Source organism: Podarcis cretensis, assembly GCF_951804945.1.
Source record: "Podarcis cretensis genome assembly, chromosome: 14".
Classification (NCBI taxonomy): domain Eukaryota; kingdom Metazoa; phylum Chordata; class Lepidosauria; order Squamata; family Lacertidae; genus Podarcis; species Podarcis cretensis.
In genome coordinates, this window is record NC_137183.1 from 39,148,133 (window position 1) to 39,169,127 (window position 20,995).

A 20,995-nucleotide genomic window follows, 5' to 3' on the forward strand; every position below is an offset into this window, starting at 1 on the left:
CGCCACCCAAACTTCTGAGTGTTGTGTGGAACTACAAAGAGGGTCTGCTCTACTGATCTTAAGGAAGGTCTATAGGGAAGCAGATACTTGGGGCCTAAGTTGTAGGTGGGTGGAGATACCAAAGTGACGGGAACATGATGTGCATAGTCCTTTACTACTGTCTCTTTAAATGAGCAGCGTAATTAAAAAAGACAACCTGCAAAGAAATGTACAAAGCATGCACCCTTTTTTCACAAATATGTGCATGGCAATTGGTGTGTGTGGTGGTGGGGGTGTCCTATGTATTTTTAAAAGACAAAGTGGTGAACGATCCACCTATGCACCATTACCCAAGTCTAAATGTTTTGAGATTCTGATGTATTATTTGAGTGCAGAGGAGGCAAAACCACATAAGGGACCATGTGCAGAAATGCAGAGTAGTGAAACACAGGAGCCCAGAATAAGCCTGGATATTTTTTTCCTGAGAGCCGTGTTGGTGCATCCTAGTAAGGATGAAGTAGGTTGAGGCATCCCTGCAATTACATCAGACAGTCTCTAGTGATTCGGGCCATTGAGAACTTCTTCGTGACTCATTCAGCCCTCCACAGACCCTTTACGAGCTTCACAGATGGGATTGGGGAGCATTGCCCCCCACCTTGCCAAGGCAATACTTGTATGGTGGGTCTCCTTGCAGTGGTGGTGGGTGTCGTGGACGTGAAATGCCAGTGTTTGCAGCATCTAATCAAGGGAAAAATGGTTTGGGTCTGCAGATAAGCTCTTGTGAAATGGAACGGATCGCCTTGTTCTGGTTTTACATTGAAGCTCTGCGCTGCAGAGTGAGTCAGCCCTGCAGAGGAACAGAGAGGGGGAGGGAGAAGCTGACAAAAGGGAGAGGGAGAAGCAGCAGCAGTAGTGATGGATAATATCCATTAATAGGCCACCTCGGTCCCTGGAAGAGGCTTTAAGTCAAATGCTGATTGCGTAGGTAAATTCTCTTTCTGTTATGCTTCATCTTTTAGCTCCCCCCCCCCAAAAAAAAGCCCTGGGGAGGAAAAAGCAAGCCTGTACTGACATAGGTTCCTAGCGAAGATTTAATTAGAAGTGTAGATAATTGCAGGTCCTGTCAATTCCTTTTTCTGGAAGAAGGATCACGTAGTACAGATAGCTGGGGAGGAGGGCTTAAGATATTGCTGGACTCCCAGTGCTATCAATCCCAGCCAGTATTGTCCATGGTCATGTTCACACCATTAATTTAAAGCACTATCACCATGGTTTCCCACAAAAAGATCCATGAGCAGTAGGAATTTAAAGGAACTTAAAGATGCCAAGATGCCTATTCCCTCCACAGAACTACAGTTCCCAGTGTGGTTTAATAATCCCACTTCGGAAGGAACTCTGGCAATTGTATCTCTGCGAGGGGAACAGGGGTCTCCTAACAACTCTCTGCACCCTTAGCAAACTACAGCTCCCATGATTCTTTGAGGGGAAGCCATGACCATTTAATGTGGTATGATAGTGCTTTAAATGTATGGCGTGCCAATTATAGAGATCTTGTACATTAACATCTTGAGAGCCAGCGGTTCCCCAAACAACTCTCTCTGAATGGAACACTAAAGTGTATTTTCTGTGGAATGGCTGTAGCTGTTGTGACCTACTTGTGTAGCAACCTGGTTGTAAGCTTTATTTATTGAGCCTGCCAAAAAAAAATCTTCTGAAAATACTGGATTCCTTTTCAAAGAAAGGTTGGATTTATTGAGGAGAGGGAGAGAGTAGTAACACATGGCAGTAGAGTGCATTGCTCTCTGCATGCAGATGATGCTAGATTCAGTTTCTTGATGTCTTCAGGTAGTGGGAGAGACCTCAGTCTGAACCCCTGCGGAGCAGCTGCCCATCAGTGTAGACAAGGGGTCATCAAGCTTTCGGAACATTGACACTGTTCCCTTCTCTCTGATCCTCCAGGTCACACTCCCCACCCCATCTGTTTCTGGAGAAACAGATCCTTCTAGATCCTCATAATCTTAACATCAAAACCACCAGCACCTGGCTGTGTCCACAAATGGAATCCATGATTTGTTGCTGGTCTTGTTGTTATGTAAAAACCATGAGGATCCATGGCTTGGATCAAGGTTTTTGTGTGGATGACAAGCTCCAGACCTGTGATTTTTTACTGTGTTGTCTGCAGCATACACTTTATTTTTAGTTGCTGTGTTTTTGAGACCTTGTGTAAAAAAATCACTCAAATTCAGTATTCTTAATTCCTTTGAACCTCCTGATCAATGGTTACCAAACTTTTTTCCTTGTGGATCATTTGAAAGTTGCTGGCAAACTCCTTTTTCTGTCTTTTGTAGCAATTGCAGTGTGCTGTGTTAGATGCTGTGTGGTTTTTAATTGTATTTTTATTGCTTTTATTTCTTACATTCTCTTTTATTGTATTACAATTTGCATTCCATGGAACTCAATGAAATACAAAATAGGGAATAAAATAAACACTAAAATCACAACTAACTTAACGACGACATGTCATGGACCACCTGAATGAAATTCAAGGACCATCACAGTTTGGGAACCCTTCCCCAAGAAACATTATTGTTTATTTCTATTTTATTTATTGCATTTATATCTCACTTTTTCCTCCAAGGAACTCAAGGTGGCTTATGTGGCCCTCCCTCTCCTCATTTAAGCCCTGCAACAACCCTGCAACCCATGCTGGGAGGCAGTGACTGGCCTAAAGTCACCCAGTGAGCTTCATGGCCAAGTGAAGATTGGCTCTTCCAGGACCTAGTCTGACACTCTAACCACTCCACCACAATGCTACCAGACCAAGCACTAGCAAAATCCATCCATTTTCTGAACAGACACCACACACAGTCTCTTGCTTCTGCTCTCTGTCCTGTCCTGTGTTTTGTTTTCTGCATCTGATCTGGTTTCTGTGGATCAAAAGAGTAGCTAACTCAGGCTCCTAAATTTTTTCCCTGGAAGCTGATGCTCAAGAGCAATCTAATCTACAGAGAGGCCTGAGAAAAGGATAGAGGCACAAAACACACACCAACTAAACCCTATGTCTAGATCATGTGCCTGTTGCCAAGTGATACAACTGGTGCTTCGCAGCTTGAATTCAGCTCAAGGGATTGTTTTACATGGCCTCCTGGTCAGCCCTTTGCCATCTGCTCTCCTAGCTGGGCCAGGACCGAGGAAAGCAGGCATAACATCGGATTGCCATGGCAGATCAGATCAAAGTCTTATCTTATGGGTGGGGAAACTCATTTGGGGTGTCAAATGTAGCCCTCGGGGTCTCTGTATCTGGCCCTTGGAACTCTCCTTTGGCAACAATCACTCCTCCCATGCCACACCTTTCATTGACTTTGCTTTGCACCCTGAGTGTTTTTGCCTGGCTGGAATGTGTCCTTGGGTGCTGATAATATCTTCTGCTTGTCTGAATGGAGAAGGGTTTGCAGGCGTTCAACCTACTGTACAAAGGGGAAATCTGCATCCTTTGCTCTGCTCACTTTTGCATTTGGCCCCACCCACCACTATCATGTGGCCCTCAGAAGGTTGACCAGAAGGGAAAGCAGCCCTTGGACTGCCCCCTGGTCCACCTAATCGAGCTTTCTACCTCACAAGCAAGCCATACAGGTGATGGCTATCCCCAATTGCTTCACCCTGGCACCTAGCATTCAGAGGTAAACTGCTGCTGTCCATGGCAGTTTCATTTTAACTACAATGACTATTGACTCGTTCATCCCCAGTGCACATGGAGCGTGCATTCCAACCAAATATGGGTCAAGTGTTGATCCATTAGACTGTACCCAGTAGGAAGGTGTTTTATGCATGAACAACACTACCTTGTGAAGATTGAACCAATACCCCTCCTTGCGAGGAGGTGCCCTATAGTCATGCCTTGGTACAGTACTACCAGTGGAGCACCGTCTCACTGATTTACAGGGACAGAGTCTGCATCAGCGGTAAAGGTGGCATCTCACCATTATTATCTGGCATCATAGCTAGCATCATACCTGGCATTCAAAGCACATTCAAGCACCCCACTCCAAGGAATCCTGGGAACTGTAGTTTACCCACGACAAAGCTGTGATTCCCAGCACCCTTAACAAACTGCAGTTTCCAGGATTCTTTGGGAAAAGGCTTTAAATGTATGGTGTGGATGTGACACATCATGGCAGAACTCAGACATCCACTTGAGGGGGCCCCTCAGCCTCATGTTTATTCTGTTGGCAAGAAGAGGAGATGGGCTTTCAGAGAACTAAAAGGAGGTGGCAGAGAGGGTCAAGGGTGGCCCTCCCCACTTCCACCTCTGGCCTTAACAGCACCCTTAATGAACTACAGTTCCCAGGATTCTTTATAAAGTGAAAAGAGAAGTGTTAAAGTAGATTTCAAGAGCACTTTGTGCAAATATGAACAAGCTCTATTCTACCAAGTCTTTGCATTGAAGGGGGTTGGACTACATGACCCTTGGGGTCCCTTCTAACTCTACAGATCTGTGAGGCAAAACCAGGCACTGGGTCATAAAGCAAAATCTGGCTGAAGAGCCTTTAGGTGTGTATCTGGCTGAAGAGCCTTTAGCGTCTGCATCTTAGCAGGAACAGTGGTGGCAAGGAAAAAGAGCCTACTTATTTTGCGGTGCCTTCCAGCATGAGTGACTCAGCCCTTAGCTCATGTCCTCCCTGCCTTGCCACTAAGATGTCAGAAGCCTTTATTAATATGCCAGACCTGTTGTCAGGAAACCTTTCAGCAGGGGATAAGAAACACCTCTCAGCTACCAACAACACAGACGGATGACTGGTTTTCACAGCCACCTCAGATTTCCATCACACTGATACAGTTCTGCAACTAGGTCTTCCTGCATGCATCATTATATCCTACATTCGTGTTGAATATATATATATATATATATCCCCCGCGCGCACGCACACACAATGCCCTGAAATCCGCCACAGATGAGCAATGGATTTGATGGTATCAGCCAGAAGATTCTTGACACTGAAATAGGCGCAAGGTCCTGAAGATTTGAGCAAGGTATTACTAAAGTTATTGTATTCTGTGCATGCTGGCATCCCCTCCAAAATCCACATTTAACTCCCGATTTTTGTGTCACTGAATTAATTATTAGTATTGCAGGCTTCAAGAATCTTCTTCAGATTGAAGGCCACATTCCTTTCTGGGCAGCCTCCTGAAGAACACATGCCAGTAATGGGTGGGACCATGAGCAAAAGTTGGTGGAGCAACAAAAGTTAATTTATGCACCCACATCCTCTCTCTCCTCCTTCCAAGCAATCAAGAGGCATTAGCAGAATTCCAGCTACATCAAAGCAAGGCTGGGGGAGGGGGTATTGACCTGGTGAGAGGGGTGTGTGACTGAGGAATCAAGAGAATTGTAGCTTCGGAAAGGACCACAAGGATCATCTAGTCCATCTTTCACCCAACATGGGGTTTGAGCCCCCAAGCCTGAAATTAAGTGTCTTATGCTCTACCAACTGGTGGTATAGCTTCACCCATATCCTAAAAGTTGTGATATAACTATATTAATAACAATAATAATAATATATGTGAAGTACTTTGAGCACTTGAAAGATAAATGCTGCTTCATTATTATTACCTTACCTCTGACTCATTTCCATATCTCACACACACATATTCATGGATCTTGTGTACTAACATGCAGTATTTCTACAAGAGCAATGATGGTGAGGGGGCGGAGCAGAGAAGAACTGGTGTCACCCCCCCCTACAGTCGTTCTTGTCCAATAAGCAAGCAGACATGTGGCTGTATCCTGGTCGCTGGTTGCGCTTTACCTCAGCACCATTGTCACTCTTCAGAAAAAAACGGAAACTGCCTGCAGTATGCAAATATTGTCTGTCATACCCATTTCGTAGCTGCCCTTTGGCATGTTCTTGCTGTCTCAGGGTTCCCAGAACAAGAAAGAATAGGTGGCTAGAAAGCAAAACAAACAGTTACAGCAAATGTCCTGGAGGCTGGCACATTAGGGCAAATGGGGCACTGCCCAGCAGGCATCTTAACTGCAGTCAGATTTTATAGTTTAACCGATTTTTACATATATATATATTTAATGTATTTCTTGTACACCACTTGGAGTAGATTGTAGTTAAGCCGTACAGAATGAGTGAAAACAAATACAGAAACAACAACAACAAATTGTTCAAATAAATAAAAGTAAGATAAAATGTTTAAATAAATAAAAGTAAATAAAACAATAAATTGCTTAAATAAAACATCTAAATCAAGTAAACAAACAAATAAATACATATGTATATCTACCACCTAATTCCCCGTCTCCATAGAATTGCATGCTCAGCCATTCCTAGTCAGCTGTAACTCTGACCATCTCAAGATGGAGGTAAGGGCTGCTGCCGGCACTGACCCCTTCCCTTCCCTTTCCTTTCCCTTCCCATCATGGCAGCTCGTCTGTGCCGCTCACGTGCCCGTAGGGAGCCCAACCCCCCCCCCACAGTCTTTCCTATCAGCTGACGAGGAAAGACTTGTCACGTGAGCGGGATCCGCTGCTGGAGAAGAGCGTTAAGGCAGAAGTTGGGCGACCCGAGAGACGGCTTATGTGTTGGGAGCCGGTAAGGCCAATGCTCTGCGCTTCTTTCCCAGGGAAACCACGGGGGTTCAGCAGCTACTCGGAACACCTCTTCTTTCCCTGGAGCAGAAATGCTAGCCAATGAGAAGGTGCTTGTGTAAAGCACATGCTAATTTATGCAGATATAGGCGGGACTGCTCTTTCTTGGGCAACTTGCCCCCCCCCCGCATTGAGTGACAGATGACATCACGCTCCTCGGTTTCTGAACTGATACACTGGGCTGAACCTCTCCATCGCCCCTCCATTGACATGATGGGGGCCGATTTGCTACCAGTCTTGAAAATAGAAGCGAAGGCGGAGGAAGCAGACACGGTAGATTTCACTGCCCTGCGTTGTAGTGATTTAGATATGATTTACAACCCTCCGTTAAACGTTAGAATATTCCGCAAGGCAGTATAAAGTCCACAGTGCAATAAATGGAGCACAACTAGACTTGTTATTTTTTATATGTTTTAGAACAATAACTTTCAGGAGAATATACATCTATATAATTTATTTACATTATTGTAATATATCTCATATTCCTATCTACCTTGTGTTTTTACAAACTTAGTAAGAGGCTTGAGATTTTAAGAAATAATATAAAACAGTGAAGCTGAACTTATTTGTTTACTACTTTTTCCTTTCCTTTTTTAGTTAGCTTTTTAAAATAAAATTTGGTGCAACCAAAGATTTAAACTGGCACTTTGAATTGCACCTAGAAACAGACTGGCAGACGCTGTACATCTTGGTGATTAAAATATTTTTAGCACCAGTTGCTGGAAAATGCAGGAGGAGAGATTTCTGCTGTGCTCAGGTCCTGTTTGTGAGCTTCTTATGGGCATCTGGTTGGCTACTGTGAGAACAGAATGCTGGACTAGATGGGCCAGTGGCCTGATTCAGCAGGGCTCCTCTTATGGGCAGAGGTAGCATTGAGGGTGGTTCTTACCCTGTTATTCTTACTGCAGGGAAGACAATTACACTTTAGTTGCAAACGTATGTAGGCATTTGGCATCACACTGGCTACCCCTGCCAGGCCTAATGTATGGTGGTGGATTCTAGTTGCCCATTAATGAAGGAAATGCACTCTGCACATGCACAGTTCTGTTTTTAAAGAGGGCTGCCTCTGACCTCTGTGATGTGCCTTAAGTGTTCTGTTCTTTTTTAAAAAATAGAATGCAAAATGTTGCAGCAAGAAAAGCAGAACTCTGTCAATCTTATTGTTATGTACTGAAGTTCTCACCCTGGGCCAGCAGGGGGATACTGTATATAGTTTTCACTCAGGTCCACATATGCAAATAAGGGATCGAAAGTGATGTTCAGTGATTGGATAGTTACAGAAAGTTGTTACAGTTGCATTGTAGTGAAGCTCTATATAAGCAGGCTAGCTGAACCCTTCAGTTCAGTTCAGTTCAGTTCTGGCCTATGAATAAACAAGAGCTGTTTGAAGAATCGCTGTGTCGTCTGATATGTTCACGCACAACTTAACACATATAAATAAAAATGTTGGAGCTTTTGTATGGTTTTGTTTCTGCCACAGAGAGGTCTAAGGGAGTATGCCATCTAATTGCTGACTTTACCAGGCTTTGCACCTACACTTTCAAGAACATTTTTATAAAAAATTAAGCCCCCTTTCTTTGGCCCCACTTCCAGATCAATAAAATAAGAACAACCACCACACCACCAAACCAATACAGGTCCTGCCCTCAAGTTTACAATCTAAAAGATAATGGCAAAACATGGGAGAAAGGAGATGGAGGGAGGAGGGAGGATGGAGGAGAAGCAAACCCAGTCATTGGTTTTTAAGGTTACATTTCTTATGGTGATGGGCAGGGAAGGAAACAATTCAGGTAACCAGATGGAATGGCTGCTTCTAGGTGCGAGCCAACGGCAATGCCTGATGTTGTCTTCCTTGCAGAACTGTTTTGTTATTTCCCCACCTATTCTCTCTGTGTTTCGCTTCCTTTCTCATTACCAGGCGCATTCCCTGAATGCCTGAATGATGCCACCTGACAAAGCCACCTCAGATGCTCCAGTCTTCCAGTTTACTAACTGCTGGATTTTGAAGAATCATGAGCTGCAAAGGTGAGCGTGTGGGGGAGATGCTTTGCTTCTTGTTGTCTGCGATGGCCTTAAGGTGTGTAGCCATAGTTGAGAGTAATCACAGTACAGTGGTACCTCTGGTTAAGTATTTTAATTCGCTCCGGAGGTCCGTTCTTAACCTGAAACAGTTCTTAACCTGAAGCACCACTTTAGCTAATGGGGTCTCCCGCTGCTGCTGTGCCGCCAGAGCACGATTTCTGTTCTCATCCTGAAGCAAAGTTCTTAACCCAAGGTAATAGTTCTGGGTTAGTGGAGTCTGTAACCTGAAGCGTATGTAACCTGTATGTCCTGGATCCAGTGATATGGCAAACTGAGGCTAATAAAAAATGGAATCAAAATCTGAACTCTTCCTCGTGGCCATGCCAGAGTGGGAGGGTATGCATGTGAGCCTCTGTGGAGCCTAGGCTTGTTTTTTGTAACACTAAACTATGGTTTATACTTACATCTGAACCAGCCTTGTATGTTTACATGTACCAGTGTTTGCTCCTGGTCAAATATCTTTGTAAAGACAATGCTAATTTCTTCAACTTGCTAGCATTTGTAGACAAAGTTCCGGTGAAATCTGCTGCTTTTTATTAAATGTACTTGCAGACGCATGGCTTTCTCCCAGGTTTGGCTGTGGTCTAGGTTACTGGTTGCTTCTGTTTTCAGAGAGGACTTGTGGGTGAGAGAAGGAAAGATCCTAAACCCAGAGAAGCTGTTCTTTGATGAAAAGAAACCTGCAGATGTCCAGCTGGACTGCAAGGGAAGCATCCTGGCACCTGGCTTCATTGATGTACAGATCAATGGTAAGGTATTGGAATAATTCTAGTACAAGAGAACACCGAGGATTAGGATGGTTTAAGCAGTGCAGAAATTGCTGCCTTGTAGATTCGGCTTGTATAGTCCATGCTTGAATCTTTTTAAAGCTTTGCCGTGAAAATGTGACTTGCAGAAAAAGCATAGAAGAGTTAGATAAGAGAGGCAAGTTGGAAGAAAACAAAATTATTCATAATTTTGTGGGTTCTAAGCTTTTACATATATATGAGCAACAAGTATCCCTTAGGAAGCCCACAGTCATCATAGAATGAAAGAATTGTAGAGTTGGAAGGGACCACAACGGTCATCTAGTCCAGCCCCCTGCAATGCAGGAATCTTTTGCCCCATGTGGGGCTTGAACCCATGACCTTGAGATTAAGAGTCTCATGCCCTACCAACTGAGCAATTTTATACTATATTTAGATCAGGAATGGGTAGCTTTTTTCAGCCGTCAGGATCCACATGACATTGGTAGGTGAGACAACAGATGTGAATCTTAACATTTGTACAGTTGGCTGCAGTTCATCCACACAAAAGCCAGAGATTTCTATGCCTATATTTGCCCATCCGGGCAAGCAAGAGGGATTTGTACAGTTCAAGGGAGCTGGAAAGCAGGATCCCTCCATTCAACCAGTGCTATCTTACTTCTGTACATCTTCTGCTTCCAGAGACACCCTGGATCAGCCATCTCCAACCTGGTCCCCTCCAGATGTTAAGGGCTACAGCTCCATCTTTCCTGGCCATTGGCCAAACTAGCTAGGTTAGAGAGATGGAAGTCTGTATCAACTGCTTTATTTATTTATGCATGCCCTGCCCTGCCCATCTAGAGGGCACATGGTTAGGGATGGCTAACCTAGTTTTCATAGCATAGCCAGTCGCAACTTATCTGTTCTTCCCTTCACACAGGAGGCTTTGGAGTGGATTTCTCTCTGGCCACAGATGATGTGGGAGCAGGAATCTCACTGGTTGCCCAGAAAATATTGTCTCACGGAGTGACCTCTTTTTGCCCGACCCTGGTGTCATCACCATCATCTGTATATCGTAAGGTAAGCAAGAATAGGGCCCTATGAATACCCTTCCTTACTCATGAGATCTTATGTTGCTCTAAATAGCTTTTACACGCCTTGAACAACCTGTGAGTCGAGCACAGCCAACCATGTGTGGCAGCCTACAGAAGTGTGATAAATCTCCCATCTTTGCTGTTTGCCTGGGATTCCAAAAACAGAGCAGCAGAGTGAGGCCCACAAGAGTCTGACATACCACAATACAAAGCTGTGTTGTTCATGTTGTTTCACAAATTGTGAAGGCCTGGATGAGCCTCTGATAGTTGAGCTGCCTTCTGTGCCTATTTCCATCTAGATGCACACACCCCAAACTCTTGTCCATTTCTGTTCTTTCTCCTTAAAGCAGGCACAGGTTGGTCAAATTAATCCCAGTAGCATTAGAGTTCTCTGGGATCATGGGAGAAGTCTTGCCTGTCGCCTGGTACCCAAGGTGGCTGGTTCCCAATGAGACTGGTAGGGCAGAAGACAGGGAGCCCAACAGTAGGTGGCGCCAGTGCTAATGACAGGCAGAGCCAACTTCTTCCAGTTTTGTCCCCATCCTCTTCCCTACTGAATTCTACAAGCACAACACTGACAGAAAGGAGAAGGCACGGAGGAAGCTGCCTTTTCCTGACTCATGCCACTGATCTGTCAAGCTCATTGCTGTCTACATTAATTGGCAGCAAGTCTCCAGAGCTTTAGCAGAGGACATTCCCAGACCTACCTGAGGAGGCAGGGGACAGAACCTAGGACCTCCTGCATGCCTCTGAGACAGACAGTTCCACCCCCTGAAATGGTAGCAACTGTTTAAAGTGGTATTGTAGTGCTTTAAATGTACGGTGTGAATGTGGTCTTTTTGTTCAGTCACTGAGCAACAGCTCCTCCCATCTAAGGTGGAGTACCTCCTCAGCTCATGTGTCCTTGTCTGTCTGTAGCCTTCCCAAATGAGGAAGTAAATGGTTGGACTCTAAACTGAGATTGCTAGTTGTCAAACTTTAGACTGTTGATAAGGTGCTGTTTTCATGGACCTATATATATCTATGTTTCCTATCAAATAACAACGCATACCTACACTGGGACTACAGAGCTTAATAGTTGTGGAGAAAAGAAAGAAAAACAGGGGTGATGGTTATAGTTTTAGACGTTACAAGAACAGCAGTCAAATGGAAGAGTCTCTCCACAAGCTTCCATGTGTCAATGGAGGGTGAAAGACATATTTGATTGTCTTAACCAAGTCAATAAAGGGATACCCGATCAGGAGCTTATGTAATGAAACAGGGCTAAGGCCCATTTTTCTAAGACTGTGATATCTCTCTGTCTCATGGGGCTGAGGCCTTGTTGGTTTCATGGGTCCATGAGGCGACCAGGAAACTGGGCCCAGAAGAAGGTTTGTCCTGAAGTGCTTCTCTGACTAGGGCCCCATCCGCACCATACAATTAAAGTGCTCTGATACCACTCTAAAGATCCATGCCTTCCCCCAAAGAATCATGGGAAGTATAGTTTGTTAAGGGTGCTGAGTCGTTAGGAGGCTGCTATCACCCTCAACGAGGTACAATTCCCAAAGTTCCTGGGATCCATCGCTGAGGAAGGATCACTGGTCTGAGCCCCCACTCCAAACAGCCAAAGTTGACTCTTAAGGCAAGATAGTTGGGATGCTCTTTTATTATTTGTGCTCATGTGGGTTCAGGGCAAGTGAACGATTGCAGCTATGGGACCACACACTTTAGCCAATTCAGCACTGAATGTAGTGACATCAGATGACTTTAGTCCTGAGTTCAGATGTCACCTTGACCACATACTCAATGAGATGGCTTGACTGTATCCCATCTGCAAAGTGAGAATCTTGCCGGCCGCCCTTGCAGCATGGTTTGAACAAGTTAATTATGCAAAGTGAAGTCAGCAGGCAAAGGCTTTCTGTTCATACATTTACAGCAATGATTAGCTGTGATGTTTCTGACGACTCCAGGTACTGCCTCAGATCTGCGTCAAAAATGGAGGACTTCATGGAGCTGGTGTCCTAGGTGAGTGTTACACCTACTCTCCCACAGGACAACATCTGCCATATTCGTTACCTTTATACCTCACCTTTCTTCCAAGGAGCTCAAGGTTGGATACATGCTTCCTTCCCCAGTCACTTTACCCTCACAGCAAACCTGTGAGGTATGTTTGGCTGTAAGACAGTGAGTGGCCAAAAGAGACCCTGTGAGATTTATGGCTCAGTAGAGATTTGAACTCAGGTCTCTCCGTTCCTAGTCCACCATTCCAGGGGTGGGGAATTTCAGTCCCAGGAGCCAAATGTGACTTATAGGCCTTTTTATCTGGCCCTTGGGACACCCTTCCCAGGCCACGGCCTCTGCCCCCAGGCCTCACCCCTCACTGGCCTCTCCTCCTCCAGTGCTTTTTCTTGGATGGAATGTGTCTGGAACTGTGTTGGTGCTTCTTGTTTGCCTGGATGGAGCTTCGAGAGAGGGGAATGAGGAGGAAGGCGATGAAGACTCACAGAGTTGATTGGCTCTGTAGGTCTGCCTTGCTGCAGGTTGGGACTTGCAGAAGAGGGCATCAATGTCCTCATCCAAGAACAGGGATGGGGAGCCTGTGGACCTCTAGATGTTGGGCTTCAGCTCCCATCAGCCTCAGCCCACTTGGCCAATGGTCAGAGCAGATGGGAGTTGTTTCCCAGCAACATCTCCAGGGCTTCAGGTTCGCGACTCTGCTCTAGAACTCACCCATCTCTTCTGCAATGGGACAGGGGTTCATCTGGAGGGTCCATTCATCAGCAAAGAAAAAAGAGGGGCACACCCAGAACACTGCCTTCGCACCTTCGAGACGGGAGCCTTCCAGGAATTGCTAGACACCTATGGGAGCCTGGACAACGTCCGTATTGTCACCCTAGCACCCGAGATGAAGAGGAGCAGTGAAGTGATCAAGGAGCTCACCAAGTGCGGCATCTGTGTGTCGCTAGGTAAATATTGCCTCCTCTGCACGAGACCTTAAAGTTTGAGGTTTGGGATCTGGCAGGCAGGCAGACCCACAAGCCTAGGTCCACACATGTTTTGGAACAGCGGAAATAATATTGTTCATTCTATTATTGATCGAAGGATGCATTTGGTGTGGGGGTTCCTGGAAGCGGATCCAGAGTTTTCATATATTAGAAATGGGGAAATGCATTATATTTCCAACAGCTAGGATGCCCACTAAATATTAGGAGTATAGGAAGTTGCCTTCTGTTGAGTCAGACGTTGGTCCCTCTAGCTGAGTACACTTGACACCTGGTTCTCCTTGATCCTAGGTCACTCCATGGCTAACCTGTCTCATGCCGAGGAGGCTGTTCAACATGGGGCCACCTTCATCACTCACCTTTTCAATGCCATGTTACCTGTGAGTATCATCAATTACTTCCAGCCCATCAGGCCCCTTGATCCAGCCCCTGATATTCTCCCTCTCAGTCTGGCAGATGTCTTAAGAATCTCCACACATTTTTTACCTTACTGGAAAGCAAGTTTTTGGCCTTTCTGCTTGTGAAGCTACATCTAAAAATATGGGAATGATGCCTTCCGAATGCGCGGGCCGGGGGGGCAGGGTCAACAAATTTTAACTGGTGCCATGACTGAGAAGACCCTGTATCTGGTCCACCCCTACCCCTGCACTTGAGTCAGGGGTGGAGGAGGACCTGGAGGAGAGCCTTGAATGAAGGATTCCCATTTCCTCTGCCTGCCAATCTCCTTTCTTTAGCAGTTAAACAACACTCCATGGGGCACCATTCTGATGCTCATCCTGGTTTTGTCTACCTGCAGTTCCACCATCGAGATCCTGGGATTGTGGGACTCCTCACAAGCGACCGGATCCCCCCAGGTCAGAAAGTGTTCTATGGCATGATATCAGACGGCATCCACACAAATCCTGCTGCCCTGAGGATCGCTCACCGGGCTGACCCTAAAGGTTTGTCCCATTGGGCAGGAAATCCCCTGAGTAGTGAATATGGAATTAGTCTTGCTAGATCGGTTCCTAGCTGCTGCCTGTAGGTACTGAGGAAACAGTGTGATTTATTTATGTATGTATTTTGTTAGATTTATATATTATTATTCATCAAAAGATCTCAGTGCAGTTCAAAATATAAAAACACAAGAGAAAAGCACAAATAGAAACAACAAAACAATATACCCCCCCAAAAAAAAAACATATAAAAGGCTGTAGAATATTGATTAGCCAAAGGCCTGGTTGAAGAGGAACATTTTTGCCAGGTGCCTAAAGATATATAATCCAGGGGAGGTAGAGAGACATCAGCTAGATCTCTCTAGTGAGAGTGAGAGTGAGGCCACATCTGCACTATACATTTAAAATGGTAGTGAGGCAGTGTGGTACAGTGGCCAGAGTGTTGGGCTTAAGACCTGGAAGACCAGGGTTCTAACCCCCACTCAGCTGTGAAGCTCACTTGGTGGCCTGGGACCAATCACTATCTCTCAGCACAACTTACCTCACAGGGTTATTGTGAGGGTAAAACAGGAAGACACTACCTTAAGGGTCCTTGGAGGAAAGGTGGGATATAAATGTAATAAATAAACAAATGCCACTTTAAAGCCATCATGGCTTCCCCCAAATAATCCTGGGAACTGTGGTTTGTTAAGGGTGCAGAGAGTAGTTAAGGGATCCCTGTTCTCTTCACAGAACTACAGTTCCCAGATGATTGCTTTAAAGTGCTATAAGCCTGCTTTAAACAATGTAGATGGGGCCTGAAAGAGTGGGGAGTCCAGCAACATTTGGAGGGCCAGAGATCCCCTATTGTTGAACTAAAAGAACCAATGACTTGGCAGTTCCTGTGTTCTTTGCTTACCTTTATGACAAGACTGGAGTTAACGTGAGCCAATTATGTCCCTTTAGGTCTGGTCCTGGTGACAGATGCCATCCCAGGTATGGGGCTTGCCCCAGGCAGGCACACCTTGGGCCAACAGGTAGTGGAGATGGATGGGCTGAACTCCTACATTGCAGGTGAGTTCCCCAGAATCCAGGTAGGGAGGACGGGACCCTGGACAACTTTCTCATTCAGGGTTGGAGTGCATGGCCTGACTTTTGAACCATTAAGCTCTTGAAGGCCCAAACCTTGCAGATACCAGGAACAACCTCCTTCCTGCATGGCATCACCATGATGTTGGCTGCGCAAACCATTGCTCAGTGGCAGAGCATCTCCCTTGCATGCAGAAGGTTCCAGGTTCAATCTCTGGCATCTCCAAGCTGGGAAAGATCTCTGTCCAAAACCCTGAAGAACAGCTGCCTGTCAATGAAGGCAATACTGAACTAGATGGACCAATGCTCTGGCTCACAATAAAGGCAGCTTCCTGTCTTGCTACATTGTGTGCAGCCCATACTGGGCTCCATGCTTGATCCTGACTGCTACGGTCACAAGCCATGGACCAGTGCAAAATGAATCTTCCAGCATATGTGTGTGATACCAGGATAAGACATTGCACACTTAGTCCTTTCCCACAACCTAGTGATGGTGCATTCTTAATTATACTGGCTAAACTTGAAGCATTTTCCAGAGCTGTTGCTCAGGTTAATGACCAAAAGGGAAAAAGAAAAATGCACCTTAAAGAGAAAAAAGGAATGAAGTTGTGTTGAAGTGCTGCAGACTCAATCCTAACAGCTGGTCTACTCAGGAGTCAGGAAACTGGACCCACATATTGGCTTGTGTGAACAGCTTTCCATTTAACATTGTTCTTTCGTTCTCTCACCTCTGCCCTCTTCACAGGGACCAAAACGCTGAGTGGCAGCGTTGCAACCATGGACACATGTGTTCGACATTTCAAGGATGCCACTGGTAAGGCTGTTCTGTGTGGGATGAGAAGGGGGAACCCGTGACTGTCCATACGTTCTTGGACGAAATGGTTCTCCTGTGAATCAGGAACTGATTAAGTAGCAGGAAGTAAAGAGCAGGAAGGAATGGACAGTTCTTTGAATGGAGAAAGTGGAGTCCCCCAAAGATCGGTATTGGGGCCTACGCTTTTAAACTTGTTCTGGCCACAGTGATCCATGCATTGGTAACCTCAATACTCAATTATTGCAATGCGCTCTATGTGGGGTTACCGTTCAGTTTGGTCTGTAGTCTCCAGCTGAAGGAAAACGCTGCAGCTGGACTGTTGATGGGGACAGACTATCGCTGGTGCTAAAATGTTTGCCTTGGCTGCCTGTAGGCCTCCAGGTCAAGCTCAAGGTCCTGTTAATAATTTGCAAGGCTCCAGGATGCCTCAGGCATCCCCACCATCCCCTCACTGAGGTCTTCAGGGGAGTTACTGCTAGTGGTCCTTCGTGGCTTGGCTGCATAACTTGTGTCCACCAATAGCCATGCATTTAGTATTGCATGCCCAATTTTATGGAACTCCCTTCCACTTGCGGTCAAACAGGCTCCCTCCCTGTCGAGCTTCTAGCACCTACTGAAGGCTTCTTTATTCCTGAACATATTTTCATTGAAGTCCGATTTCTTTTTTTTATAATATTTTTTATTAATTTTAACATATAAATTATAAAATGTACCACAAAACTTATCACTTATACAATCTTTTTAGATTTCCATCAGCACCTCTGATGATCCACTGTTTTAACCACTTCTTATGCATTTCTTAACTTTATATTGCCTTTACATCTCTTAACAAATCATCCTCCCCCTTATCCATTTTTACAATACTTCTAATAATACTCCTCACAAAACTTCTTGCAACCCTACAAACATCGTCTGTTCTTCACAACTGATTTTCAAATAGTCCGTAAATTTACTCCAGTCTTCTGTGAATTTCTGGTCTCGCCGGTTTCAAATCCTTCCTGTTAGTTTATCTAATTCTGCATAGTCCATTAACTTCATCCTCCATTCTTCAATCATTGTTAACTCTTCTTGATTCCATTTTTGGGGCAATAATATTCTTGCTGCTGTTATTGCATATAAAAAGAGCTTACATTCCTTTCTATTTATGTCACTCTCCACAATGCCCAATAAAAATGCTTCTGGTTTCTTTATAAATGTATATTTCAACATTTTTTTCAACTAATTATATATCATCTCCCAGAAGCATTTCACCTTTTTACATTCCCACCACATGTGATAAAATGTTTCCTCTTTTTCTTTACATTTCCAACATTTATTGCTAACTTTATACATTTTCGCTAACTTGACAGGTGACTGAAGTCCGATTTCACAGTTTAATTGATTTTTTGTTGTTGTTGTATTCTGTCTTTGTAAACCAGCTTAAAGACTATTGTAGTTAAGCAATATGTAAATTGCTTAAGCAAATAAATAAAATCATAGTGATGGATCTTCTCTCTTTTTCAGGTTGCTCTGTAGAGACAGCACTGGAAGCTGCTTCTCTACACCCTGCTCTGCTCTTGAAAATTGAGGACAGAAAGGGCACCTTGGATTATGACACCGATGCAGGTATCGGCCGTCATTGGGAGAGCGAGTTCCAACCTCCCACCCCTAAGCCCCTCCTGTGTGTGTCTTCTGCTGGAAAATCCTCAAACTGAGGAGAGGGTCTCTTTTCCCCCCCATCAGCACAACAACTGGAGTAGGGTGTGAAGTTCTAGGGAGGGAGAGAGTAGGGGAGTTTCACTGGAATCCTAGTGGACAGTTGAAGCTGTGCTTGGTGCAGCTATGACTTTGGGAAGGGGAGGAACCATAGCTCTGCAATAGAACCCATTCTTCATGAAGCACCCAGATTCATTCCCTAGCAAACTCTAGTTTGAGGACAGGGAAGGTAACATGTAATGGGGAAGACATTCCCCTGAAACCCTGGAGAATTACTGTCAGTAGGCAATAATATGGCCTGATATAAGGCACCTTTGCCTGTTTTCTACTCCTTTAGGGATTATTGTGGATCAGGGATGGAGACCTGTGACCCTGCAGTTGTTACTGGACTCTCACCTCCCATAACATTTGGCCACCAGCATTGGAAGGGCGACAGTTTCACCATCCCTGCCCTCACATCAGTCTCGACCAGATATTTCTTTTTCATGCACCTGTTTCAACAGGCATAGTGCCAAATATGCAAAAAAGGAAATGGCCCTGAGCATTGTTGGGAGTGCTTGGTGGCTGGTCCATTAGAGCAAATGGGGCACTGCCTCACTAACTTTCAGACTGCCACACAACTGCCTGCCTTCTAACTTACATCCACTCCAGATGGATGGCACTGCCTGTCAGTTTCCCCCTCCTTAGTCTCAGTGTTGCCTTTCTAGAGCTCCACCTGTCATTGGCTCTGGCTCAGCCTATCATTGGCTCTGGTTCCACCTACTGTCAGACTCCCCGCCTTCGACCCCATCAATCCCAGCAGGTGCCAGCTGCCAATGACCCACTGTATCCCACTTCCTCTGTTGAGTGACATAAATTTATATTCCATACAGATTTCCTGTTGCTGGATGACAACCTCCATGTTCAGGCAACCTACATTGCAGGCCAGCAGGTCTGGAGGCAGGACAGCTTTGCCATCTAAATCTAGAGCTGAGACTACGACAGCAGCACTTCAGATCAGTGGCAGAGAGTGGATTCTAGCCAGAATGGAGCATTTTTTCTCCAAATGCCCCTGTCTCTCTTGTTCCTGCACAGTGGAGGCTGGTTCATTAGGGCAAATGGGGCACTGGCCCACCATCCTCAGTTGGCCCTCAGTCAGCCAGCCCTCACCTACCTGTCTTCTTACTTAAAACCAACCCAGGCGTGGCCCTGGCTCGCAGCTTCTTCCTCTTTGGTCTCATGTTTTGCCCTTGTGCAACTCAGCAGGCGGATGGGGGACAAATCTCAAATAAGTTGGCTCCACCTCCCATTGGCTGTCGCTCCCCTCATCACTGGCTCTGACTCCATCTTCTGACCATCCCACCAGTCCCAGTGAACACCAGCCATCTCCGCTTCCTCTGACTCTGGAAAAAAGAAGTCTTATTCAAACAAGTTCCAGCTGTGGCAGTCCTTTCTACTGTTCACAAATTGCATCCTGCATGGCAAGTTGCTTGTCTCCAAGGAGCTGTGGATGGAGCTGTTTATTTCCTCACCTGGCCCCAGAAACCCGGAGGTGGTTGTCTTGTCTGCTTGCCTTCAGATGCTTGCTTCTCCCATTCTCGTGTGTGAATACAAAGGCCTGGAGGAAAGTATTGCACACGACTGAACCGAACGCGCAAATCAACTTATGAGGCTGTTATTATCTAAAGAACTTCTCAAGCACGTCTGAAACAACAGGAACTAGACATTGCCCCATAGATTTTAAAAATGCAGAATTCTGCACTAGGTGCCACAGGGGAGTTCTGGCCATTTTCCTCCCACGGTGCCTCCGTTGTGGCCTTCAGCCATAAACCCACCCCTACCCCTTGTAATGCTGGAATGGTGCCTTTTCTTTTACTGTCATCTTCCTTGCCACAGATTAAAGCCAGCTGAGACATCTCGTGCATGTTATTCCAATTCTAGGAGGGTGAGACGCTACCATGAGCTTTCCCCCATGTCTGAGGTGTTCCTTAGGTTGCTGTTATTTGCCCTCTCATTGCATCTAGCTCCCCAGCCATCCTCAAGCCATCCTAACGAAAGAACTCACCTCATCCCTTGTCCTTTCTAGTTGCCGCTGCACTGCTCTTATATGGACCTGTAATATTCCAATAAGGAAAGAACCCTGCAAGTCAGATTCTGCATAAAAAACATCCAGCTCAATTCTGAAGCCTGGCTTAATCTTGCACATATGTATACCAGTTTGCTGTGCATAATGCATTCTGTTTCCTGGAATAATGAGGGAAGAAAGGAAGCTATGTGGAAACTTTGTGCTTGGCCCTGTATTCTGCCTCCTGCTTCTGAGACTGTTTCCTGAACACCTGTCCAAATCACAGGGATCAGGGCTGTGCAGAGCTTGTCTGAGGCCCAGGGCAGGACCTTGTTAGAATAAAGTTATAAAATCAAGAAGCAGCCAATCCCTGGCAGCACCCCCTGCTGGCTTAGCCCTCCAAGGCCTGGGTCATGTGTACCCATCTGTCTCCTGCAGGGGCCTGACAGGGACTAGAAGCCTAGCTTGTCTGTGTGGGGGTGATATTCTCAATACAGTGGTACCTCGGGTTAAATACTTAATTCGTTCCGGAGGTCCGTTCTTAACCTGAAACTGTTCTTAACCTGAAGCACCACTTTAGCTAATGGGGCCTCCTGCTGCTGCCGCCGCACTGCTGCCACCCGATTTCTGTTCTCATCCTGAAGCAAAGTTCTTAACCCAAGGAACTATTTCTAGGTTAGCGAAGTCTGTAACCTGAAGCGTATATAACCTGAGGTACCACTGTAACCTGAATTCTGAACGAGGTGCCACATTCCAGTTTTGTGCTGCTCAGTTGCTGATGCATGGATTCACAAGAGCCCTGGTGCCACAGCTACATGTTGTTCATTTGTTGTTTGCTTGACCTTTTGTCTTTGAAATGTCGGAAGTTGGTGTTAAGAATCAAAGTCCTAGGCCCTGCTGGAGACTTGGCATTGTAAGCAGCC

The 20,995-nt window shown here is 45.5% G+C and overlaps 1 protein-coding gene and 1 long non-coding RNA gene across 5 annotated transcripts; one reads left to right on the top strand and one right to left on the bottom strand.

Annotated features, from left to right (window-relative positions):
• Nucleotides 1–292: 292 nt before the first annotated feature.
• On the bottom strand, nucleotides 293–6,388 carry LOC307202473. Of its 2 annotated transcripts, none has more exons than XR_013832892.1 (3): nucleotides 6,274–6,388; nucleotides 5,596–5,925; nucleotides 293–826 (listed from the first exon to the last, which is right to left on the bottom strand). It is a non-coding gene; the product is annotated as an uncharacterized lncRNA (long non-coding RNA). The 2 variants fall into 2 exon arrangements; XR_013832893.1 differs by having other exon boundaries at nucleotides 297–826; nucleotides 5,596–5,702; nucleotides 6,274–6,377.
• Nucleotides 6,389–6,466: 78 nt separating this feature from the next.
• AMDHD2 (amidohydrolase domain containing 2) lies at nucleotides 6,467–20,288 on the top strand. Of its 3 annotated transcripts, none has more exons than XM_079952428.1 (12): nucleotides 6,467–6,578; nucleotides 8,553–8,659; nucleotides 9,329–9,465; nucleotides 10,382–10,521; nucleotides 12,485–12,539; nucleotides 13,268–13,480; nucleotides 13,808–13,896; nucleotides 14,313–14,457; nucleotides 15,397–15,504; nucleotides 16,265–16,333; nucleotides 17,837–17,938; nucleotides 18,901–20,288. In XM_079952428.1, the coding sequence occupies exons 2-12, from the start codon at nucleotides 8,574–8,576 to the stop codon at nucleotides 18,987–18,989; spliced, it is 1,233 nt and encodes a 410-aa protein (XP_079808554.1). In that variant the 5' UTR covers nucleotides 6,467–6,578; nucleotides 8,553–8,573; the 3' UTR covers nucleotides 18,990–20,288. The 3 variants fall into 3 exon arrangements, with proteins under 3 accessions (XP_079808554.1, XP_079808556.1, XP_079808555.1); XM_079952430.1 differs by lacking the exon at nucleotides 6,467–6,578 and adding an exon at nucleotides 6,593–6,684; XM_079952429.1 differs by lacking the exon at nucleotides 6,467–6,578 and adding an exon at nucleotides 6,745–6,907.
• Nucleotides 20,289–20,995: the final 707 nt, after the last annotated feature.